Raw genomic sequence first — 20,285 nt, forward strand, 5'->3', positions numbered from 1 at the left:
CTCCTCACTTCCAGAAATCCCACCACTAGAGACCCACACCTTTGGAGAAATGAACTTTCTTTATAGGGGGTGAAATATCAGGTTTTATTAATTATTCACAATTACTGTTGAATTAGTTAATACTCCATGGTTGTTATTAAATGTCACAAGACATTCTTTGCCAGTTTCGAAGTTCTATAGAGGGCCAGACCTGCTGTTTGAAAGCCTATGAATCTAAAAACAACATAGTGGGAAAAAATTAGTGTAACTTCAGTGTTTGTTCTTCTCATGTTTGACTTGAACAGAACATTGTCATGCAGGGACAGGATGGAGGGCAGCAGAACACCGTGTTCAGCGCACACATCTAAAACTAAGTTGCAAAGCTCTATTTGGGAGCCCTCCCTCCCTCCTCCACCATCAAACCCTTGAACTCCTTTCTCATGTCCTCTTATCATTTCTGCTGAGTTGTAAGTGGGAAACCGACCAAAAGAAGACCACTACCATGTTTTTTTGCAGTTAAATAGTGAATACTCTCTTTATTCAGAAGAATACGTTTTAATAGAATTTCATGCACCAGTAAATCAGTACGGTGAGGAGTTATAGGGGTAAGGGAAACAGTTTGACCTAGTAGAGCTTGCCACTCCAAGAATCCTCTTGACCCAACTCAGGTGGCTAGACTCAAAAAGCAGTAAATGCTGCTGAATTCTAGGGTAAGCAAGTTGGTTTTTCAGGTCTCTGCAGGTAAAAGATAGGAGAGAAAATCTCTTCTAAAGGAGGAGATAACTATATTGGGACTGTCAGTTCCGCTGAGATTCTCTGAGAGGCAGATGAAGGAGAATTGGTGGTGGTTTCTGGTTCTCCTTCTTGGTTACACTCTTCAAGGACTATGGTCTGGTCTCTTCCATCTGTCTCAGAGCCCCTGTATAATGAAAAAAGATAGAAAACTAATGGGGGGCTGGTCCTGAAAACATATTGTAGGGTGGAGCTCAGATGCCAGAAAAGTAATGGGATCATGGACTTTCCAGCAGCACTCCATTTCTGGAATTGAGCTGAGCTGAGTATTTACCTAGTCCGAAGGCGAGGCCACTTCTTCCACTCTACGGCTAGCACTATCCCCAAGGCTACCACAACCACCACAATCAGGGTACTTCGGACAATGTTACCTACAGTGCACTCTTGAGCAACAGGCCCTGTGGTATATAAATAAATGGAATCAGAACTTAGCATAGCAATGTTTCTTTTAATATTATGTTGTCCTCTCTTACCTCCTCAGAGTCACTATGCAAGCCATCTACTGAGCTGTCGAAGAAATTCAGTCGAGGTGCATATGCTGAGACACTCAGACCTCCTTTCTGACGGGCAGGCAGGAAGGCCTTAGATGAATCTATTTCGTATCTCTGAGTGCACCTGAAGTCCTACCTTCGCATTATCTTTACAAACGGTATGATATACTTGAGGGTTCCAACTTCCTGTCTCCTAACTTGACCTATCTTTGTGTGGGTTGTCCTGGAAATCTCAGGAACATCATGACAGGAACTTTCATGGAGGGATTATCCACTCACCTGCTGCTCCAACTAGCTCCAGGGCATCACTGGACTCTGACCAGATGTCAGGGTAGGCCTGCAGACGGTAGCTGCAGCTGTAGTTTCCAATGCCTTTCCCTTCCACATTGTTGATGACAAAGTCTCCATCCTCTGAGAACTGTTGGGGTGCTTCTTCTCCATCATGTTCCAGCACAAATTCAACTCCTGGTAGGGGTCCTCGGCACTGAAGGGTGATGTCCTTCCCTAGTTTGAAGACAGTGCTGGGCCAGGCTGACAGAGAAGGTTTAGGGGGCTTGTCTGCAACCAAAACAAGAGCACAGAGTTAAACAAAGTGGCCCTGAACCCAGCCATCTCTTGTGTTATTCTTTGCCATTAGAAGGCCTAAAACTACAAAATCTAAATGTTTCCTGGGTTTCAGAACCTTACCGGTCACCCAGATCTCTAGAGGGTTGCTGTGATTTGAAGCCGCAAGGGGAGCAGAATCCAGATAATAAACACAGCTGTAGACACCGGAATCCTGATCCCTCACCACTGGCATCCAGAAGTCAGCTCTGTACCCACTTGGCTTCTGTTGCTCTAAAGGCTCTTGAGTCCCCTCCTTCAAAAGGACAAATGTTGAATCTGGCAGTTCCCCTTGACATTGAAGAGTCATGTTTTCTCCAGGGGCTACCATGGGACCAGGTTGAACTAGCAGGCTGGGCTTAGGAAGTAAACCTGCAAGAAATGAACTGCTCATCAGAGAGAAGCCATTTTAGAGTCTATTCCTCCCTGACCTCCCCTAGTCTCTCATGAGCCAGTCAATCTGATCCTTTCTACACTACAATGCCCACTTCACAGTCTCATCCCCTTACCCGTGACTATGAGTTCCAGAGTGTTGCTAGGCTGTATCTTGATAGGGCTGATCCAGTCAGGGTGGTAACAGCAGCTATAACGACCTATGCTAGCACCAGATATATTGGTAATAGGGAATGCTCCTTCGTTGCTGGTAGACCCCCAAAGCTGCATTGAAGTGGCTTCTCCTTCTTTGTGCAAAATGTACCCAACTCCATGAACTGGTCCTTGGCACCAGAGAGTAACATTCTGTCCCATAGTGACCACAGAACTAGGCTCAGCAGACAACCATGGTCTGGGGAATGTGTCTAGAAAGAGAATAATGATGAATAAGGTGTAAGTATGCAACCTTGTTACTCCCACACTACGATAATTGATTTTCCTTGAATCCCCTCCATAGTTTGGCCTGCCCTCCTAGAAGAGATCAACCCCCTTAGTCCATACTCCAACTGATCCTATCCCAAGCCCTTTTTTTGTCTGTCCTTACCAGTCACCCAGATCATAAGGGGCACACTACGGTATGAGCCTCTGTTCGACATGGTTGTCTCATAGTAGATACAGCTGTAGTTTCCAGAGTCCTCTGCTCCAACAGTGTGAAGGAGGAAGTCAACTGAGGTCCCCGAAGCGCTCTGGAACTGTAAGGGAGCATGAGTACCCTCCTGTAAGAGGGCAAACCTCATGCCCTGAAAAGTTCCTTGGCAGCGTAGTGTCACATTCTTCCCAGGAAGCACCACTGGGCCTGGCTGTGCCAGGAGAGTGGGTTTCGGGTAGTATTCTAAAAGGAAAAAGATTATAATATAAGAAAAGACTGCTCCCCACATTTTGCAAGTAGCCTTTATAATGTTGTTATGGGAGATGATATATGTTTATTGTAGAAAATTAGAAAATGTAATAAAAAACTAATGAAGAAAACATAATTTTACCAGCTCAAATATAACTATTTTCCCACTTGTGTTTTAATACATGACTATGTCCTTGGAGCTGAGACTATTTATGTAATTGAGACCCACTGTACTCAGAGTTGGAGAATCTGATATGTTTATATTATAAACACTTTCCTATGACGTTAAACACCCTTTGAAACGATCATTTGTAATGGCTGTCTAACATGCACCTGACGTTTCAAGGTTTTCTCCGATTCTCTGAGGGCCATCCAGCCCACCAATCCCTGACAGCTCAGTTCAGGCAAAAGCAGACCTTGAACTCAAAGCTCAAGGCCAAGCTTCAAAGGACTATTTTAGAAAGCAGGCAACTTGAGCTTGGTTCTTGAATTGGCCACCCCTATCTACCTCACTATTTTTTTTTTCAGAGGTGAATTTCTGCCCCCCCCCACTTCTTTGTCTTCTCTTCTTGTGATGATAACATGAACAGCTGTCCTCCTTGGACAGTTCATCATGTGCTGAGCACTACCCCAAGAATGTTCCTGTCCTTTACAGAACACATTTTCCCCCGCCCCACTGGCAGCCCCTCCAATCACTCTCCTAGGGTCAATACTATCTCCACCAAGACTTCCCCTCTCCCTAACCTGTCACAATGAGCTCCACAGGGTCGCTGGGCTCAGACCAGATGGAAAAGTCATAATAACGACAACTATAGTTTCCCCCATCACCAACGGCCACTGAAATGACCATAAAGTGAGCTGCACTAGACCCTGGAGTTCCCCAGGCTGGGTCACTCGATGCAATTTCATTGTCATCCTTGTAAAGAATGAAGCTCATGTGCTCATGGGAAGTGGAGCAAGTGAAAGTCACTCGGGCACCAGGAGTGACCACAGGACTGGCCCACGTCTTGAAGAAAGGCTTCGGGTACACTTCTAGAAGAGAAAAACAAAACATTACAAAACCAAATCAAGAAAACAGGAAACAAATACAGGAAATGTTGGTTTGGGGAAGCTGTTCTCTATATGCATTTTCATAAATAGTTGTATTAATGTTTTTGTTTGGTTTTACAGGTATCCCTCATCCAGTCTCTCCTTGCTTCTAGACGAATCCAAATCCTCGCTGTCACTAGAACAGGCAAGGGAGGCTGTTGAAGGGGTAAACTTGCCTGGAACTCTATTAGTTAGTTCTCTGAGCCTGAGTTTGCCCATGTGGATAAGAGAAGGAAATAGTACCCACTTCACCTCTCTTCAGGATTTCCTCTATAGTTAAATGAGGCAATCAATGGGAAAATAATCAGAAAAATTAAATCACCCTCCACAAACCCAAGCTATTAATAACAATTATGTCTATTAATATCGTGCAGCCAGAGGCCCTGGCACTCCCAGCGCCACGCCTGCCTGGCTCTAAGATTGGACACAGGCTCCTAGTACCAGCAGCAAAATTTGTGGGGGTGATAGGAGTGTCCAACGGGCACTTTCTGCCGCTCCTCCCTCACATACTCTCTTCAGCTCTACCTTTTATGACCAGCTCCAGGGGCTCACTGGGTTCAGACCACTTGAAGGGCTGCATTTCGGTGTGTGTACGGCAGCTGTAATTGCCCTCCTCTTTATCTCCCATTCTTTGAATTGTAAAGAAGGCTTCTCTACCAACGGCACCAAGTTGCTGGACAGGTTCCTGCTCTCCCTTCTTATACAGAGCAAAGCCCAAACCCTCCAGCCATCCTTTGCATCGGATCTGCAGTTCCTGGCCCCGGATTGGGAGGGAAGCCGAAATGACAGGTTTGGGAAGGATGTCTAGAAAACCAAAATGGAATGACAAGGGAGTCAAAAGTTTGCAAGTGCCCAAGATGGGACGCTCAGAGTTACTTTACAAACAAACGAAATGCATTCTGAGGAGCCCTGAGTTTCCAAATCGGTCCCTTTCACACTTTTCCTCACCCCTCCCCCATCCTCTCCTCCTAGCCGCACAGAGGTCCCAGGAGCACTGGGGATCACTCCGGAGGATCCTCTGTCTTCGCTTACCTGTTCCTACTAGTTCAAGTGCTTCACTAGGCTCCGACACAGCCATCTCCTCCCATGAATGGCAATGGTAACTCCCGGTGTGGCTGTGGGTCAGGGCGCCAAGGGGGAAGGCAGCCCGGACCTGCTCCGAGGCCGGGCGAGTTGCAATCCACCCGGTCCCGTCCTTCAGTAACACAAACTCCTTAGTTGAGCTAGAAGGGCTTCTGCACCAGAGGGTTAAGTTCTTCCACGGGGCCAGAGGGAAGTTCGTCTCTGCCCACAGTTCAGGCTTAGGAGTTGGCATGATTATTTCTAGAAACAGCAGAGTTAATGAAGCCTTCCTCCTGGCATTCTCCTTCCCCCTTTTCCTTTCTGTTGAAGCCCCTACCCAGCTCCTCACCCCACCCCCCTATGCCCCTTTCAGTCAAAATCTTTTCTTTGCTATCTTGCGTCTTTCTTCAGGTGCTGGCTGGGGAAAGGGGAAGCTGATGTCTCAGCTGAGCCTCACAAACATACAGGAGCCTGAGGGAATTTTTTACAGGCAGAAGGATAGATTTGGAGGCTTAATTTTGCCAGTAGCTTTAACAAGTGCCCCTTCCTGGCTGTCCTTCCCTCCCAACCAGTCACTCCCTGGGCACTGACACTGACACTCTGTAGTTATTTCGGATCTCCAGAGAGGAATGTCCCAGTCTGGAGCAGGAAAAAACTCACCAATCTCTTCTGCCAGTGCCCCACTGCACAGTCCTGCAAAAGAAACCATTGTCAGCCTCTGCCCCCTCCTCACCAAGACCACCCTCAAGCCTGCTGCCAGGCTCCTGGCCCAACGCTTTGTACTCACCACAGCAAAGAACGGCCATGAGTATGAAGAGCATGGCGACCCCTTGAGCTGTTCCCAACAACCAGGCTTCTCTAGCGAGACCAGAAAAGAGATGAGAGGAGTTGCTGGGATTAAGGGGAGGGCGGAGAGAAGGGGGCGGCAATTTATGTCATTGGCTTACTCACTACCCAATAGGGACTGGGTATGGCCAGGATAATGGGATCTGATCTTTTCTGACACCGATGACTTTTGTTTTTGAGGCCCTAACCACCTACAAACCCCTTGCACTTTCAGGACCTGCATGCTCCTCATCCCTGCCCCTCCCACAGTATATATATTTTTTTATCTGTTTCCCATGGCCCCTGATTAGGTTGCAAATGAGATGTCGGATGGGGAAATGCTTTTGTATCTCCAGTTCTCAGAACCCCTGGAGCTCAACAGCTCTGGGTGGTTGGGTGTGGGGGGTGGAAAGAGCAACCTTGAGTGTTTCTCAGTCATCAAGTTTAAGTTTGGAAGCAGTTGTTCCTATGGCAGGACTGGTCTTCAGACTGACCTGCCTCACCTGCCTTTGTTATGGAAGGGTTGCCTAGGCAGCCTTGATGAATTACCAGAAGACTGCCTGTCAGTGCCGAGCTAAGCCTGTCAGAGAGTGGTATCTCTCTCCCCCTCCCTAGATTGTGACCACAAATGTGGAGCACTGTTGTTGGGCTCTGCTTGCTGTACAATTAGGAGGTATAAAGCCAAAGTTCAACTGGCAGTTTTTTCTTAGGAAACAGTGGCCATTCTCAGCCTTTTCCTCGTCAGAAAAACAACTTTTCAAGCTGCTCTCTATGAAATCTGGATTCTGATATTTTTCTTTGCTGCAATGGTCTTGGAGGAGGGTGAGACACATGAAGTTATATCTTTTTTAATCCTACTAGGAGGTTAGCCTAAAGCATTTGGAATTTAGGGTAGAATCTATAGAACAGTAAAATTTGATCTCACTGAAACTGTTTGAAAACTCCAAGGGTGTTTTTTTTTATTTTATTTTTGTCTTTTTGTTGTTTTGTTTTGTTTTGTTTTCCAGAAACCATAGGTGGCTCTCAACTTGTTGCCCTGGCACTCAGCAGAAACATAGACACACATAGTCATAGTGATCATCCATTGTGTATTAAATTTCCCAGACACACAAAGGTGGCAGAAGGGGACACCCAGAAGCAGAGGGTGGAGGGAAGTAGGCACAACATTTGGGGGAAGGCCTGCCTGGTTAAGATCTGCCATTTCTCTTTACATTGTCAACTGGAATATCCTTAGAAAACCATGGGGATTAAGGAGAGAAATCAATGGTCCAAAGGACACTGGAGAATCAAATAGCAGGAGGATCTTTGGGGCAATTTTCAGGCTAGAGGAAAGAGTCAGATTCTCAGGCTCTATATCTTGTCTTATCAAATGCCTATTCATGTTAAAACTATATTCTAAGGATGATCTGCACAGATAATAGGAGTCCAGAGTACCAGAAAAACTGGTTTCTAAGGAACCTTGAATGGGCCAAAATATTTGCTGTAGCTCTTGAAAGTGTGTGTGGAAGGAGGGTAAAGTGAAAAGATGAGATGGGAATTAGATAACCTGGAAGACAGAAGAGCATAGATCCTTACAAGAGAGCATGTTCACACAATATCTATGGGGAAGACATCTATGATGTCTTGTGGACAGAGTTGTTTAAGGGGAGATTTGGGACATTGTAGGAGGTATAGAGGTCAGGGAACATGGTTCTGATTATTTCTGTAGCCTCTGAAAACTACACTTGACTCCACTTTCCAGCTTGGGAAATGACCCCTCTGCGAGGTGAAAGAGAAACAAATGGAATGAGAATGCCTTGACCTGTAAAGCCTTGAGGCTGGAGAGAAATCTAAGAGTGCATCCCTGTGGCTTACTGCCTCTGTGGAGTAGCCCATTCTGGAGACTAGGCGAGCACACAATCAGCTCCTTGGGAAACAACAGGCAGAGAGAAAACAGTTACCTGAATCTCAGTCTCCGACATTTCCACCGTATCCACAGCACTAGCAGCAGCAAGGAAACAATCTGGACAGATAAGGACATCCTGAAAGCTTCATTCGGAATGGAATTCCAGGTGAGGAAGCCTGTGACCAGAGAAGACCAGAAGCGAAAGTCTTGCTGGGGATAAGGTCAGACAGATAAATTCATGGTGGGGGAGAGGAGCTGGTTACTTGGAAAGCTCCTCTTTAAAAGCTTGGGATAGATGTGCTCTTTCTTTTCATGGAGTCTTCAGAATATCTTGCTCACTGCTTTGAATTATTGTAGAACACCAAGGGAAGTATGGCCTAGACACATGGGTCCTGACTTCCAAGCCCACCCTCCCCGTCCTGTATATTTCTGGGCACTACTTTAGGATCCCAGGATATGGAAGGATATTCCTATGAGAAGTTATCCTCTCACCTTCTGGCCCCACCAACTTCAGAGGCTCACTGCGATGTGACCAGATGTTAGTGTGTGCCTCAATATAATAGCTGCAACTGTAGGTCCCTGTGCCTTGTCCTTCAATGTCAGTGATGATGAAGTCTCCTCCATCTACTGAGAATTTTTGGAATGTTGTTCTTTCTTCCCATTCCAAAGAAAATTCAAGTACTGGATGAGATACTCGGCACTGAAAGGTGATGGTCTTTCCTACTTTGAACACGGAACTGGGCCAAGCTGAAAGGGAGGGTTTGGGGGGCTTATCTGAAACCAATCCAGAGACCACAGTTAGAGTGACATTGAGCTAAGCACCCTCTCCCCTGCCAAATGTTTTTGAGCTCCCCATTTGGGCTTCTCTTTCTTTTCACTTACATTTGATAATTGACTTCAAGCCTGTGTGTTTAGAGTTCTTCCCCCCTCTCCTTGGTTCTCTAAACAATACTGGTTCCTACTTTCAATCAGGAAGACCTCATACCTGTAAGATCTCGCTGGCTTGAAGGAAAATAATTTTTTTCATGAGTCACAGTGGGTCTGGGCTTAAGGTGAATCCTGAGAGAAGGTCCCTGAAGGATGTAGAAAGTCCTACACCACCCTCCTAATGTTTTCTTTTTAGCTTGTAGCTTTAAGAAAGCGCAAGAGCCACTAGGACCCCCTTAGAGCACAGCAACAATGATAAAAGCAAACAGGTGACAATAACATTAAAGCCAGTTGGGATCACTTGCCTACAACCATCAGCTCCACAGTGTTGTATGTTTCCATCTTAATGGACGTCTTCCAGGTAAGAAAATACTGACAGCTATAAATGCCAGCATCCTTGTAGGTCACATTCTTGAGGAAGAATGATTTGTTGCCAGTGTTGCTGGTGGCATCCAGAAACTGAAGGGGTCTCTCTTCTCCCTTCTTATAGAGTGCAAGCCCCACTCCATCCATCAGTCCTTGACATCTCAGGCTTACGTTTTGACCCATTTGAACCACAGGACTGGGCTGAACAAGTAGCCAGGTCTTGGGGAAAGTGTCTAGGACGAGACCCAAAACACAAATAGCCAATGGTAGAACTTTCCCCTCCTTCCAATACTTAGGGCTATTTTCCTTCTCTGTCTTCCCATTTGCACTTTGCAAATCCCCCACTAAGCTGAACAAAGTCTGCTCCTTCCACCCACTGTTAACCATGGCCAAGTGACTAGGTGCAAGGAGGGAGAGGGAATCAGATGAGGATTTATGACCTGTTCCATAGCACACCCCTGTCTTACCAGTCACCCAGACTTTCAGGATATCACTAAACAGTGAGCCTCTGTATGACCCATCATAGTAAAAACAGAGATAGTGCCCTGTATCCTGGATCTTCAGAGCCCGGAAGTAGAAATATGCCTCATTTTTTATTGGCTTCTTGTGGTAAAAAGATTTCTTCAAGTCTTCCAACCTCATTAAAGCAAACGTCATTCCATATATTGGCCCTTGGCACCTGAGACTCAGGCTTTCTCCAGGTGCCAGGATGGGCCCAGGATGGGCTGTCAGAGTTGGTTTGGGGTAGAGACCTAGAAGGGAAGAGACCCTTAAGTTACAGTTTGGCCAATTCTTCCCTAGTCTACTTTTAGTCTCCTAGTTTCTTCAGACAAAAGTGGTAAGTGGAATGTAGCCTTCCCTCCTATTTCCTTTGATTTATGCCTCCTTGCGTATGTAGTCAAGGGTAAGTTCACTTATAGTCTTTCCCTCTCATCTGACTTTATTAGCTCTACTGTGAGCTCAACCAGGTATAGGTGCTTGCCTCAGGGGACTGTCTACACTCATAATGCCCTGTATCTTTGGGTCTCTGAAATGACAAGTATAGTTCTTCCCACAGCTAGAAAATCCACACCTATAAAAATGACTTTGATTTCATCTTGTTGAGCAAAACTTTCGCTGAAATATTGATGAGAACATCTGAACACATTAATCTTACCTTAAACTCTACTTCCAACCTCAAAACATAAGGCTGGAGGAGGCCAATAGGGAGGGAGATTTGGGGCAATAACACAGTAAGCCAATGAGATCTGGTAATAGGGCCCACCCTCATTTCCATGGGTTGTTTTACTAAGGTGGTTGTACTAATAAACTTCAGCTCTACACAACTCCATCTTATCCCCCACTCAAATCCCAGGCACACCAATTCATCCACTATGATAAGATCAGCCCCATCACATACTCATGGAAGCTTTTTGGATGTGTCGTGAATCATGCCAGTCTAAGGGTACTGAGTGTAAAGAATATTAAATCCCTGCCAGCATAACACTAACAGACAAGTGGGAAATACTGGTGAACACTAATTACAGAAATACGTGTTAGTGGGATCTACGTTGGAAGGGTATGTGTACAACAAGTATCCATATACACCGGTTAAACAGTCTTTTGTACTTTGATCCTCAAGAAAAAGCTATATTAATAAAATTATTATCTACCATTTATTGAGAACTTATATGCCAGGCACTGTACATGTTATGTAGGTAAATCCTCACAACAACCCTGTGAGGTAGGCATTACTCTTATACCGATTTTGCAGATCATGAAACTGAAGCAGAGAGTGGCATTATACAATAGATAGATACTGTTATCCTGGGTTAGAATGGAGAAAACAGAAGCACAGAGAAGTGACATGACGTGCTCAACATCACACAGGGAAGCAGTGTCAGAGGTGGAACTAGGAATCCGGGTACTTTCTGTAGCATCACAATTTCCCTGGATCTAGGTTGTTTGCTGTGGAAATTACATAAATGTAGACAATTCCATCTGGAATCATCCAGGGCATGGGATAGAGGAGTTGAAGCTGGAGTGTGTGACTAGTATTTGGACCTTCGGAGGAGTTTCCTTCTGTGTTTGGAGCTTGGTGCTGCCTTTACTGGCTCTATTGATATGGGACAAAGTAATCTTTCAAGCCATTTCTAAAATATAAACTATTACTTTCTTTGTCATTTGTTTATTTTTCATCAGTGAGAATAATGATTCATTCTACTTCACACCCTTAAATATAATCATCACAAATACACTTCAACTTCTAAGGAATCAATTTTAAGACTGCACTGGCAATGCCTGGCACATATTAGGTGCTCAATAAATATTGGATGAATGAGTGAATGAACAATAATCTACAAGTAAAGAACAATAAACCTGTGATAAGATGAAGCTACTGAATAGATGGCTAGGCTCACAAACAGACCAAAGGGTTATCTGCTTTAAAGCATGTGTGATTCTAATTTGGAGCTCAGGAACATGTCAAATGACTGCCTCACCAATCTTGTAGGGCCTAGAAACTGGCTGAGGCAAGTAATATCAAAAATTTTTGCTCAACCAGCCATGATCCCTGGGATAACAATTGTCAGATGCCAGCAACCATAGCCACACCCACCTGCCACCACCAGCTTCAGGGGATTGCTGGGCTCTGACCACAGAGTGGGGAGCATCTGGATATGAGTGCGGCAGATGTAAACCCCTTCATTCTCAGGTGCCAAGTTGTCAATGGAGAATATGGCCATTGTCCCAGTTGGGACTTGGTAATCTACGGGCTCTGTGTATCCCTCTTTAAACAGCATAAATACCAAATCCTGAAGCCATCCATGGCAGAGGATGTTAACATTGCATCCAGGAAGAGGGGGGGTCTCTGCCTGGATCCAGAAGATGGGCTTAGGAAGTTGGCCTGTAAAGAAAGAATGAACTGATTTGAGTTAGAACAAGGAGAGTGCTGCTTTGACTTGAGGACAGGAGCCTTTGGCTTTAGATGAGCCTTCCCAGAACCACTCTTCTTTGCCCCAGCCTTCCACAGCTGCATCCTCTACATGCATTGTCTGATACAAAGCAGGCACTCAGATGCCACGTGTGGAGCACATACATGCATGCATTAGAAGTAATTCAACAAACTCTTCTCTGCAGTGGTGATTTTGAGTCCCAAGAGTGGGAAAGGATTCTTAAGTATCTAGCTTTGTCATCTCACCTGGTGCTTCTAACTCTAGAATTCTACTGGGTTTCGACCAGCCTTTCTCCTTCCAGTAGCAGCACCGATAAAGACCTGCATTGGACTCAGTAAGGGCACCTATAAAGAATGAAACTTGGAAGGTCTTGTAAGGAGGACGGATCCAGGTCATCTGTGTGTTATCCTTCAGCAGCAGGAACTTGCTGGATACCCGAGAGGGGCTTCTGCACCAAAGTGTGATGTTCTCCCAAGGGGCCTGGGGGTAGTTGGATTCTATCCAAAGCTCTGGTTGAGACTCCACTGCTGTTATTCCCCAAAATCACAAAGATACCAGCAGTCAGTCCTCTCCCTCCCGCAAAGTGCCTCACAGAATGCCTGAAAATTGTCTCTAACCCGCCCAAATGCTGACTTTTGCCTTGCTGTGGGGGGTGGGAGTGTCTGCTCATATAAGGGTTTGGGACAGAGATGCTAGGGCATTTGTTCAAGGAACCCAAATGAACAGGGGAATGAGCTGCCTTCTAATGAGAGAAAAAGCAATGCTTCACAGTTCTTGGGAAAGGAAGTCATGATGGAAGGAGCTCTGATTTCCAAGCAGACCAATCTTGCTTGGGTATCTCAAGGCCATGCAGACAGGCTAGTTCCTTATAATCTCAGGCAGGAAGGCACTTACCCATTGAGGTCATACCCAGACTGAGCCCTGGAAAGAGAAAATGGTAAAGGAGAGACTCAGCAATCTCTTCCACCTCCCCCAGGAGCCTGCTCACAAGAACTTCTCTTAATAGGATCACTTGCTTCTCACTCCTTCCTTGTACTTACAAATGCAACCAAGCAAGAGAGTGAAGGTCCGAAGCATCATGGCCCCCTGCTCTGGCCTGTCCAGGGCTGTGGGGCCTCTGGTGCAGGATGTGTACTCCGAGTCTTGAAGGCTTGCTTCTTAAAAGATAGTAAAATCTAAAAGAAGAAATTTTCTTGCTCAAGGACTAGTTCTGCTCTTTCAAGTTGAGGTGAGATCACTGCATTACTCTCGACAACCTTGCATTCCACTGGTTCACAGGAACCTAGCTTGTTAATAAGGCCACTTGTTGCTTTCCTTGCCTTGACCCTTTTCTGCACTTGCCCATCTCTCCTCTCAAGATCTTTTCCTGGGATCCAAGACATTATTTTAGTTGAAATGTTTATTTGTCCCTGAGATTCCAAAGGCACAGAAAATTACCTTAATCAAGCCAGAAGAACCCCTACTGAGTGGGGAAAACGGAACATGCTAAGACTCACCTTTTAAGATCCTTTATTCAGATATCTGCACACAAGCAAGCACACACACACACACACACACACACACACACACACACACACACACACACACACCTGAGTCATCCAAAGACTTAGTAAAGAAGGAATTACTGCTGCCCCCATTTTGTTGCTGAGGCAAATGGAGTTTAGGAAGGATACATAATTTGCTGAAAGTCAACATATTAAATAAAAATTACAGTTCATGTTTAACTCCAAGGCTGGCACTCAAATATCCAGAGGCAGCACCTTCTCTCACCCCATCTTCATCTTCCATCATCCTCCCATTTCCTTAGAAGGACTGGTCCTTCTAAGGAGTGCTTCTGATGCACTCTTGTAGCTTAACCCCAACACTTAATACCCTATTTTGAGCAGGTGTTGGTTAATCCAGCTGCCCAGATAGTAAATAAAAGTGTAAACTATCCCTCTTTAGAACTTGTCCTTAGTATCTAAGCAGCTTTTTCACTACCTCTGAAGAAAATGGGATTGTTTGAATTTTAAGGAACGTAACAAAGATACTTGAGTTCCGAGAGGTCTTCTCATTTCCCAGAAGTCATTACCAACCAAATATATTCCATATACATGAAGTGGATCTTCTCCCCTCTCGCTGCAAAGTAACCTTTTGCTAAGGGAAGGTGTATCCTCACAGCACAGACTCTGGCGAATTCTCCTTCTTGAAATCTCTACTCATAGTACGAAACCTTGCCTGATCTGAGCTGTTTGACCTTAGCTCAGTTGGAGTGAGGGATAGGTAGCTTCCACAAGGGAGAAAGAGAATGACTTAATTTCTCTAAACTTACCGTAGACTGACAGCCTCTAATATGGTCTAGCCGTAAGAGAGAACAAAATGGAGGAGCAGAAAGATACATTTTCAAAACACCTTGGCGGTAGACAACAAGTTGACACGGAGAGATTCAAGAAGAGCTGGGCCCTGTTTTTTATTTATTTGTATTGAAGGATGCTTAATTTAATTTCTGAACTTTTCTTATGTTAGTGGGGAAATAATATGTGCTAGCCTTCTTGTTTGGGTTACAGAAAACTTGTGTACAGTGCCAGGCATGCTGTGTATATTTCATGTAAACAGGTGTATTTTGTCCCGTTTTTCAAAGAGGGGTATACGTTTGGCATAGCACCCTAATGTGACTCTTCCCATCTCAATTTCTAGAACCCCTTGTCACCAATTTTCTCAGCGCCAGGCCAAAGTTTGGACACCACCCTGTTGCACTGTTTTCCCTTGGCGCACTGGGCCAGGATCTAGTAGGGGAAGCTAGGTTCTTTGTGCTAGAAGAGTTCAACCTGGGATTGCACCCAGGAAATGCCATCTGAGGATTCAGCCTTACCACATAGACATCAGGGTCTTGCCTATTGGCAACTGGAGTGAATCAGAAAAGCTGAATTTCTCAGCATGGCTGACCACTCCTCAATCATTTGGGGATTTTTTTTTTTTTAAGGTACCTTATCACTTCATCCAAGATGATGAATCTTTATGCCCAGGGAACTTGGGAACAACCCTGAGGTTCAAAATTGACCACGCCCATTTTGCCCTTTCACCTCACCCCCAACTTATGCAGTTGAGGCCGTTTTTTTTTTTTTTTTTTTTTTTTTTTTTTTTTTTTAAGGGTCCTCTTGTACTCTACCCCTGGCACTTTCCCCACCATTAGGCAGCGTCGCAGTGTTTTCGAGGGTGATATATCCGAAATATCTAATGGCTAGCCCCCTTCATAGCTTTAAGGGCTCCAGAAATCAAAGGGGTTGGGCTCCGCAGGGTGCCGGGTACAAACAAGCTTTGCTTAGGGTTTGGAGGGAAGACTGAGAAAGGAAAGAAGAGATATCTACATTTCCCAGAGATTCTCATCGAGGCGGGGCTGCGATCGGGGGAGAGAAGGAGAAAGGCAGAGAGAAAGGGGGTGGGGGGAAAGACTGGGGAGCAGTTTGATTTACGGCAATTAATCACAGCAGGGGGACTCTTTCGGGGTTTTGTTTAGGATTTTGTGGCCAGTAATTAATCTTCAGCCTCTGGACTATGCGCTCATTTGCAGGTACTTACGGTAGTTGAAGGCCCGCTCCGAGGTTGGAGATTCTCCAGAGAGCTCCTCCAGATGCAGCGAACTGCCGGGCATGGGAAGAGCTGTCTAAGGACTGCCTCTCCGGCCCTGAGCCCCGCCTCCCTCTCTCCCCCACCCGCCTGCCATCCCGCCCTAGCCACCTCCCCGTCCCTCGCTTGGCTCCCAAACCCACCTACACCAACTCTGCCTAGCACCTGCAGTCCTCTGACGACCAGGATTGGAACGCCCCTCCCAGCTCCCCGCCTCTCTCCCTACTCCCTGCAGAGGTTGCCTGTGCCAGAGTCAGGCCCCTGCCCCCCGCCTGTCGCTCAGAGCTTCATTTGGTCACTGTATCCTGGAGGGGAGATGGCCAGCTCCCAAGACAGCTGAAGCTGTAGATCCACCTCACCAGCTCTCCTGTGCTTTTAAAGTGATCTCGGGTCTTCATCTGCTCCTTAACTGCCCCTGCATTCATAAATGTCTACACAATAGTTGAAACGCCTATTGTGTGCACTTTTGACCCAGGCCCTGGGCATTTCTAACCTTCACAGCAATCAGTAATATCTTCTGATGAGGAAACAGGCGCTTTCAGAGGGTTAGTAACTTGGACAGTCTTCAAAGTCCAGTTCGGGATAAAAGCCCAGGCTTTAAAGACATGTCACTTCAGATTTCAGTTCAGGGTCTACATTTACTAGCTGTGTGAGTGACCCCAAGCAAGTGAGTTAAATTCTCCGAGGCCCACTTCCCCTGTATTTTAAATAAAATAGAAGAGCCTGCTTTACAGGGCTTTAATGGGTAACTTAAGTAAATCTCTAAGTACCCACAGGCCTGGCACACAATAGGTTCTCAACATGTACTATCCGTGGCCATTGCCACTTCTACCTACCATTGTTAATCTGTAAATTCCTCCTTAACTGCCTTAGAGTAGTATGGTTTTGAGGATATAGAGCAGTGTTTTGAAAAATTTGTTGATTATAAAATATTTTTCAAATTTTACTTTGTGTGTGAATGTGTGAGGGGAAGAGATGGAGAGCTACCAGGCCATGACACTTATCACAGAACATGTGTAGAGGGTGGAGGACTTCAGGGCTCTGTTCATAACTTGTGAATTGTTGAATCAGGGTCTCTCTTACTGTGTCCATCATTGCACAGCTTATTCCAGACCAGCTGGTGTTCAAGCTTCTCGATAATTCTCCTATCTCCACCTCCCATCTCACTGTGGGAACACTGGGATTACAAACTTCCGCCATCCATATAGTTTTTAACGTGGATTCTGAGGACTGAAGTCAAGTCATTAGATTCAAGCAGAAAGAACTTTTACCCACTGAGCCATCCATGTGGCTTCATGAAGGCATTTAAAAAATGAAAATGTATGGGTGAGACACTAACGCTGGCTGTTGACATATAATTGTAATGAGATTAAAGTATGGCAACTAATGAGCTCAGTGAACAATTGATAAGAAATAGCCAAAGTTTCCTTCACGTGCATTTTACCTTCATAAGATATCTCGAGTAATCTAATGGAAATCGGTTCATTTCAAAAAGAAACTATGGGAAAACCAGACACTGCTTTTAATGAAACCATTTGAATGGCATCGCTTCATGAAACAGGAGATGGTAGTTGCAGGTTCCTGGCATTCTTAGATCCTACGTGGCATTTCAAATTGCAGATTGTTGTGGAAATGTTTAGCCATACAAATATAAATACGGATTTCTAGAACAATCATTTAACTTCTCTGAACATCATTTTTCTTACTTGAAAAGTGGAGATAATAATTGAACCCACTACCATACAAATTTTTGTGGAGGATTGAATAAGATCATTACCTAGGTACAGGGATATAGCAAGCAGCCTTTAATTGAGCATGTGCTTGTTAAGTAGCTCTTTGTGGCAGGCATTGTTCTGGGCTCTGAAGATCCAGAGAGACGTTCCTCTTACAGAGCCTGTAATGGAACCATACGTAACTCACGGTAGAGAATGAGTACTAAGTGGCAGAGGAGTGTTGAGAATCTGAGTGCGTCGTAACTGAGAAGAGCAGCAAGTTGTGCATGCTAGCCATGCTCTGAGAATTGCAAGCAGGTTGCTGGTACTTTGTGCCTCAACTAGGGCACTTGTTTCAGGGAAGACAAAGAGCAAGGGTTTTGAACACTTGAAGAGACAAACCTGGACAAATATGGTGTTGTTTGGAGCATGATAATAACCATTACTATCTGTGAGACCGGAAACACCATATCAATAGTTTTTGGAGACAATTATCCTTGGCTGGTTTGGAACCCACTGTGTAGACTATTTTGGCTTGGAATTCTCAGTGATCTGAGCCCTTCTGTCTCCCAAGTGCTGAAATTAAAAGCCTGGGCCAACCACATCCAGTCCTACCATATAAAATTTTCAAATACCATGATAGTACCAGGCACTGAGTGTATCAGTTTCACCTCATTTAATTCCCACAGCTACCCAAGGAAATAACTATCATTAAGAAGCCCATTTTACAGACTAAGAAACTGAAAACAGATATTAAGCAAACTGTCTAAAGCTCAGTAACAGAGCTAGAATTCAAATCAAGGCAAACTGTACACAGAGTTCCGTATTCTCAACCATTACCTTATGTCACTTCCGCATCAAACAACTAGAATGACAAAAACACACAGGTGGGAAAGTGCAGTGTGTCTTATAAAATCACCAGTCAAATGCACTGTTAATAATGTGAGAAGAAGGTAATGTGCTGTTCCCCAGTTCTATGCAAGTCCCTGGGCAGAAGCTTCTACTCTTGGACCAGCATCCTGAATCTAGAGCCCAGAATCAACCTATCTGGCTGTGGAATCCTGAGAAGGTCCTGGAGCTGCATGCATGCAAATAGCACTCACTCTAGCCTTTTGCTCCAGGACACTATGGAGTCTTGAAAATGTTTATTATTCAGGCTTCATAGAAGCCCCTCATTCAGACCATGGCTGGCAATTGAGATGCCAGAAACTCCGTCTCTAGGCTACATCATAGGTTTTGAACCCTGCAGCCGGCAGAAAGAGAAGCATTCTCTGGCCAACCTCCCTGAAGAAACCTCAAGTGGCCCAGCATTATAAAGCTAGCAGGAGAAGCCAACAGGGTCTGAGGGGTGGGAGGGTAGGGCACCATCGAGAGAGATGAAGTTATCTTAACATTGACTCTGCTGGGGCCTTTTCTATCAGGAATCTAATCTATGGCTTTGTGGTGGTGAATCTCCTCTCTCTCTCTCTCTCTCTCTCTCTCTCTCTCTCTCTCTCTCTCTCTCTCTCTCTCTCTCTCCTCCTTCTCCTCTCCCTCCTCCTCCCCCTTCTCCTCCTCTTTTCCTCTCTCTCTCCTTCTGTTTCCCTTTCCCTAAGAAGCTCAGAACTTTTTTCTCCTGGTTTATTACTCTGGAATTAGCAGGGTTTATTTTGTGAATGACTAACCTGGTGGCTAATGTCTAGGCACCATCTTGTTCTCTGCACTACTTAGATCTGGTAGTCTGGATGGGAGCTCCCACCCAGGTTTTCTTCTCAGAAGTGGTGAAACTAGAAAGTATTTTTGACCCTTACTCCTTCTCATTTCCAGACCTTAGGCAATAGCACTAGAAGAGAGATCTGTCTACAAAAACTTCAGAGTCCTTTCTTAGGAGTTCCTAGGGATTCCAAGGTACCTGGGAAACACCAGACTGTATTGAGCTCTTCTTAAGTATGTTAAAGTAGGGAGTATAATGTGCAGAGGCAGATTTGAGAGACACTGTTTCTGAGCTACAGAGGCTGAGGGGCTAGAACAAAGAAAACAGACTATTTCGCACAGTGGTGCTGAGGGGTGGACAAGAAGCTCCAGATGAGCTTTAAGGAGCAAAAAAATAATAATAAAGGGTCATAGGATGGCTTTGCAGGGATTCTGCATAATCAAGTTTTGGATAAAGTGATGATGTCTTTTTCTTGCTGTTTCTTCTTGAACAAATTGCTCTTTTATTTACTGTCCCAAATAGGAGAGAATCATAGGGCAAAATACCTCTTCACAGGGATACACTTAAGCTTGCCAACACACAAACAACAAATGTACCCACTTCATCTCAACCCCTCACTCAGTGGCCTGATATGATAGCTTTAAATGTGTCACAGTCAGAGGATTTTAAACATGGAAGATGGAAGTGCTGCATACCAGAGGAGAGACCCCATCTTATCCCACCCCACCCCACCCCACTCTACCCCATCCCACCCCACCACATCCCACCCCACCCCACCACACTCTACCCCACCCCACCCCACCCCACCCCACTCCACCCCATCCCACCCCACTGCACCCCACCCCACTCCATCCCACCCTACCCCACTCCACCCCACCCCATCTCACCCTGAGAACTCTTCTTAAATATTTACAAAAAAAATCAGCTTCTTCCAGGTTTATGGTTTAGGACAGTGAATTCCACTTTCAAACAAGAACTTTTCCATCACCCTCCCCCCCACACACACTGATAGTTTTTACATATTTCCAGGAGCCTTAAAAGCATTGTGCTTC

At 45.2% G+C, this 20,285-nt stretch overlaps 1 protein-coding gene across 5 annotated transcripts; it reads right to left on the reverse strand.

Moving 5' to 3' along the window:
• Positions 1-762: 762 nt before the first annotated feature.
• On the reverse strand, positions 763-13,320 carry Igsf1 (immunoglobulin superfamily member 1). 5 transcript variants are annotated; one of them, XM_059251050.1, is made up of 19 exons: positions 13,263-13,320; positions 13,117-13,143; positions 12,468-12,749; positions 11,886-12,173; positions 9,757-10,041; positions 9,229-9,522; positions 8,489-8,770; positions 8,052-8,172; positions 6,074-6,144; positions 5,947-5,979; positions 5,257-5,547; positions 4,750-5,028; positions 3,880-4,167; positions 2,842-3,129; positions 2,375-2,662; positions 1,950-2,237; positions 1,542-1,820; positions 1,046-1,169; positions 763-898 (listed from the first exon to the last, which is right to left on the reverse strand). In XM_059251050.1, exons 1-19 carry the CDS (start codon positions 13,300-13,302, stop codon positions 763-765), a joined length of 3,984 nt encoding a protein of 1,327 aa, XP_059107033.1. In that variant the 5' UTR covers positions 13,303-13,320. The 5 variants fall into 5 exon arrangements, with proteins under 5 accessions (XP_059107033.1, XP_059107032.1, XP_059107031.1 ...); XM_059251049.1 differs by having other exon boundaries at positions 5,947-6,002; positions 6,070-6,144; XM_059251048.1 differs by having other exon boundaries at positions 8,489-8,743; positions 13,263-13,302.
• Positions 13,321-20,285: the final 6,965 nt, after the last annotated feature.

Source organism: Peromyscus eremicus, chromosome X (assembly GCF_949786415.1).
Source record: "Peromyscus eremicus chromosome X, PerEre_H2_v1, whole genome shotgun sequence".
Lineage (NCBI taxonomy): Eukaryota > Metazoa > Chordata > Mammalia > Rodentia > Cricetidae > Peromyscus > Peromyscus eremicus.

Bases quoted from the DNA above. Each gene is read 5' to 3' on its own strand.
- Igsf1 (XM_059251049.1), bottom strand. From the start codon at position 13,302: ATGATGCTTCGGACCTTCACTCTCTTGCTTGGTTGCATTT. The intron at 8,771-9,228 runs GCAAGTGATCCC...GATTGGTTTCAG, and splicing joins TGTGGAGCTGATGGTTGTAG to ATAAGCCCCCCAAACCCTCC. The intron at 5,029-5,256 runs GTAAGCGAAGAC...TTGGTTTTCTAG, and splicing joins ACTTGAACTAGTAGGAACAG to ACATCCTTCCCAAACCTGTC.